We start from the raw sequence: 4,987 nt of genomic DNA, 5'->3' as shown, positions 1-4,987 counted from the left end.
CTTTTTGCTGTTTTTTGTTGTATATTTTTCTGTGCGTACTGTTTCTAAATTCATGACATCTGATAAAAGTAACAGTTTACAGACTAATGCATTCTATAAAGGTGCACATTCACGTCCACTCCAGTGTATCTCATAGTAATCTCTCTTGGCGACTTGGCGCACGCATGATCCACTAAAATAGCACAACGGCAAGACAAAATAAGAAATGAGATGTACACGGGTTTTAGTTTCTCTCCTCATTCCCAGTTGGGTCAGTCGAGGACTAAATATATGCCCTGAGTCACACAGGGAGGAATAATAGTGTTACTGACATACAATAACAAAGCATACAGTAACATGTAGCTTGGCATTTCAACATTGACAGATAGCTGGTATTGAAACACCCTGACTGACACATTTGTTTACATATAGCATTGTGGTCATTGTCAAGCGATTCCCTGTAAGTAGGAACCGGCAAGACGAGCTCCAACCGAGAGGCTTAGTCAGTAGCACCGCCACTGACCTGGAGGATGAAGAGGAAGATGTGAACAATGTCAATATAGAGAGAGAGCGCTCCGTAGACGTACTCCTCTGGGCTGATGGCCGACTCCCGATTTCCAATAAGAAGCTGGGTGTTGTATACTAAAAACTAACAGAGAAAGGAGATTATCATGAAAAGAAGGAATATATATTTGTTAAGTGCATGATGGGGACGGGATGCACACATTGTTGTTCATCTCGAGCATAAAGCATCAGGCAGAGCCGTGTTACGACTATGTTCCCCATCTAAGCATTTATGCATATTAATATTTGCTATACAAAGTGCACCTGAGGCTGATGGGAGTGTCATTATTTGCATCGGTAATTTTTCATCAACCATAGAAAAAGATTAAAAAGTCAGAGGCCTCCCAAAGTTATTACAAATCGCCCTGGGGGTAGATGTCATGGCCACACACCCAATGCCTGTCGAGACATTTCACTTAAAACTACCAATAATCTGAACTTCTTGTGAGGCTAAAACACGTCAAGGGACCACCACAGCCATTTGATACGAGCTGAGAACTTTTAATATCTTTGAATGTCAACCCATTCACTGGATTTTGAGTTTTATTGGACAAGAACACTTTGACCTATACTGGTGGTGTTAGAGGGAAAGTCGAGGGATAACCAAAGTAATTTAGGATGCACCGCCTTGGAACCGTGACGGTCTGGACACAATCTGATGGCATTCCATCCAATAATTGTTGAGTTATTCCATTCTGGACCAAAGGGTTGGACCGACATGAGCCATGCCACAAATATACAAATCTAGTGGGTGGATTGCAATTAATTGAACTGATCATGTTTAATATCCCAGAGAATGAACCCTTCCTACTTTGCACCACTCTCTGAACAAAACATGAATTTACCACAGATCACATCCCATAAACGGAGAGGCAGAATGCTTTGAAATGTCCGGAGCATCGTCATGGTGCTGTGGTGACTATCCATTTCAATTTGAGTAGCCGTCTTTCCTCCAACGGGAACGTCTAGACGAGGCTGATGGATCTAAGGCTCTTGAAATATCGGATTATCAGCATGTTGTTGTGTCTAGCAAACTTCTATGTTTCCCCAGTGTTGGGACCATTAAGCCTCTTGCTGTTCAACTTGTTATCAATACCAGGCCCAAATCTTCCCACTTAAATTCACGTGAGCGTCCACTCACCAGAGTATAAACGATGGCTCCGATTGCGGCGTAGAGCATATGCAGCCATGGGACCTGTTGAGGGACATGAGAAAGGCCTCTGAATGTGAGAGAACCTCCACAACACTTCTACTTCTCACACTGAGAAACACGAGTGAAGAGAATCACATGGGAGGCCTCACATATTGGAAGGAGAGGACGACAGCCGTAACGATCCCAATGATCATGAGCGCAACGGAGGCGATGCAGAGAAGTCCCCCGCAGGAGGTGAAGTCCACCTGCAGCCAGAAAGCAGTCATTCACGGGAGGAAAGGGAAGATAACATGCAGCAGCAGGCTTTATCATTTGAAAGAGGATCAGATTTAGGCGAAGGAAAAAACAAACGTTGGGTGGATGGATTTTTTACTTATTTATCTCGAGTTGCATCAGACAGAGAAGTCGGTTGCAAATCGTATCCCAAAATGTGGATGAATATTTAAAGGAACTCAGTGCCCCCATTGTAATGTGAGACAAAGGTGCTTTTTCAAACTGACAACAAAGACATCCTGTGACACAAGAGACACTGTTTACATCTCCTTCTACCTTGGTTTGGAAGCAGAAGATTGTGACAGCTATGCAAACTAATGCGGTTATTCCCATGGCGAGAATCACTGCCTTTGTTTCATAATAGCTGTAAAAGATACGTATAATTATTCAAACAAACACCAAGGATGTCACAGGGTTTAATGCATCAACAACAAAATGTACAGTATTTGTATTTTGTTGGTGTATTGCCTGAGTTTGAGCCAAAGACTCACCTGGAAATTGTCCCAGACATGTAAGACAAGGCGAGAGTCTGCAAGATACAACATGTAAACAATGAGTGGGTTGGAATATCTTTCAGTTTTTTTCTTTCTTCTTACTGGCTGTCTTTGTTTTGTTCTGCTTTATTATTCCAAGACCCAATATTGCCTTCTGACCTAATGTCCATAACACAGAAGACTTACAAATATTCCCAGCAGTACAAGGTTCCATGGGAAGCGCCTCCTGAACACAAGAAAAAATTAACATTAAAAGATATATACACACTCAACTATGATGATGGGTTATGAATATTTATACAAGATGTAACATTATCAAGAGAAAAACTGTTTCCAACTTCTTAAAAAAGGCCAGGGCTATGCTCACCTCGGCTCTTTGCAGCAGACGAGAATGCAGTAAACCATAAAATAGACCACACTATTGAGACATAAATCACTATGATTGTTACTGGATATAACAGAATGTCATGAGAGAAATAACACTGAGAATAGTGTCGCTTCTGGGGAGTTGCTCAGTCTATGTTTAATTGCACTGAAAGTATGTTCTTGGTTTGTTCCTGCAGTGTAACTCACAAAGATGCCCAGTAGATGCCTGGGTATTTGATGACGAATAGCCTCACTGGGTCCCTATGGAAGCAGAGACATGAGGGGTCACTCGGCGTAAACTGTTCCTCTCCCTCCACCAGATACATCCAACTCTGGCATATTAAACCGTGATGAACAGGGGACACTTACACAAAGGTAAAGACAGCGACAACTGAAAAGGTGACGGCGAGCTGTGCTGTTAGAATTAAGTAAACCTGCCCACAAACACAAAACCAAGCAGGTCTGTTGAACACATAATACATCATTTCAGTGGCTGCACATGGTTTTCATCAGACATGCAGAAAAGGTCCTGTGTGTTGTCTGACCAATGATGGGAATCATTACCTTTCTTATGAAGGCATGCCGGACAGATGTGCTCTCCCACTGGGTGCTCCGAAGATCCTCCATCTCTCCTGCAGAATTGGGAACAGCGAAGTGGTAATTTATACTACTTTCACCGAGAAGCTAACTTGTTATAATGCAAGACTTGAATAATCTTAGTCCTGTGTCATCTCCTCAGAACCTTGGTTGGATTGAGGCACTCCAGCAGACAGAGTCGGTATTGTGGTCGCCATCCCAGACGCAGAGTAGCCAGAGGCTGCCCTCATCCCAGCTGGTGGGTTGACGCCCTCCTGGCCCCAGTAGCCCGGCGGGCCGGGGTACATGCCCGGACTGGGGCTATAAGACGGAAGTGGTGGAAGAGGGGAGCCACGCTGGGGCTGGTGGGGGTAGTTTCCATACTTAGGGTGGTGCAGTGCATCGTCGTAGGGTGGAGGATTATCAGTTTTGGACGTCATGATCTTTCCTTGAAGAGGGGATGAGTGAGCTGGCATATTGACAAGAGAATATACATATAAAAGGTAGGAACATCCATAATTTACAACTCAAGTCTCAAGTCTGGTCAGTTTTCTCAAAGACAGTTGTCTAATCAATTACCATGTACTTATACTTTTCATTGTCACACTTACTAAAATGGAATCTGGTTATTATATGATTCATATTATGCAAAAGCGACAACGATGAATCCGCCTTGTCATTTGTAATTACAGTCCAAAATGATGTAGTTATCTGCGGGAAAAAGACATGCCCGTGCACAAATAGATACATATCAAATAACCTGGTCGTACTAGAATCGTCTATAGGAGCAGAGACACAAAGTGAGAAGATAAACCAATAAGATAGTAAAATAATAAAAAAACATATTACTCACCGGGCAGTTTCAGCCTGAAATGGGATCACTGTCCCGTTCGGTCCTTTCTCTTCTTGGAGGTTTGCAGGCTAACACCACAGGTGTATATCATCTTTGAAATAGGATATGTCCACGGAAACTTACACTGATACTGATGTGTCTCAGAAAGCATGGGGACTCCGGTTGCTCAAGCTCCTATTCCAAGTAAAATAAATTAAATGCAATTGTGCCCTAGATGCATTTAGTAGGGTCGGGTATAACACTACCAACATTGAGTGGATTTTTTAAACATTCATCCTGAGAATATTTTATTTCTAAAGGCCTATTGTACTTTCCCCTTCTCATTAGACCCACATGTTATGCATATAACTATCCAGCCAACCGTAGCGGTCTCAGAACATTAGGCGGTGCAAAATTATTTTTGAAGTTTACCAGAACTTGGTTCTGTGTCGATGCAATATACAATTGTGTCCAGGACACTCTTGTAAAGGAGATTTTTAATCTCAATGAGGCATTTCCTGGTTAAATAATTAACTCAGGTGGAATTAAGTCATATTTGTCACAAAAGATTGAGTAGTAAATGATGGGCTACATGTATAACTTCTTAGTAGGCCTATATTAATATATTTGTGTGGAATTGGAATTAGAGTAATTGTGTCTAAGGCACAACACACAATCACAGAGTACTTGTGTAAAAGAGTAGAGTAGATGTGAAATTAGTTTTTGTTCCAAATGTTTTCTACAATGAAC

General features: G+C 42.1%; 1 protein-coding gene across 1 annotated transcript; it reads right to left on the bottom strand.

The window, feature by feature from the left end:
• Positions 1-458: 458 nt before the first annotated feature.
• Positions 459-3,845, bottom strand: LOC130205164 (protein lifeguard 3-like). Its single transcript, XM_056432351.1, has 11 exons — positions 3,572-3,845; positions 3,394-3,461; positions 3,199-3,263; positions 3,037-3,090; positions 2,831-2,881; positions 2,650-2,689; positions 2,461-2,498; positions 2,246-2,333; positions 1,846-1,941; positions 1,685-1,738; positions 459-628 (listed from the first exon to the last, which is right to left on the bottom strand). The coding sequence occupies exons 1-11, from the start codon at positions 3,843-3,845 to the stop codon at positions 479-481; spliced, it is 978 nt and encodes a 325-aa protein (XP_056288326.1). The 3' UTR covers positions 459-478.
• Positions 3,846-4,987: the final 1,142 nt, after the last annotated feature.

The sequence above is a fragment of the Pseudoliparis swirei genome, chromosome 2 (assembly GCF_029220125.1).
Source record: "Pseudoliparis swirei isolate HS2019 ecotype Mariana Trench chromosome 2, NWPU_hadal_v1, whole genome shotgun sequence".
NCBI lineage: Eukaryota > Metazoa > Chordata > Actinopteri > Perciformes > Liparidae > Pseudoliparis > Pseudoliparis swirei.
Note: the sequence above shows the minus strand (reverse complement) of the source record. Positions and strands in the feature narration are given on the sequence as shown.

Excerpts from the sequence above, each read along its gene's own strand:
- LOC130205164 (XM_056432351.1), bottom strand. The coding sequence starts at position 3,845 with ATGACGTCCAAAACTGATAATCCTCCACCCTACGACGATGCACTGCAC. Across the intron at positions 3,091-3,198 it reads GTCGCTGTCTTTACCTTTGT|GGACCCAGTGAGGCTATTCG; the intron begins GTAAGTGTCCCC and ends CTGCTTCCATAG. Across the intron at positions 629-1,684 it reads GAGCCATCGTTTATACTCTG|TTTTTAGTATACAACACCCA; the intron begins GTGAGTGGACGC and ends TTTCTCTGTTAG.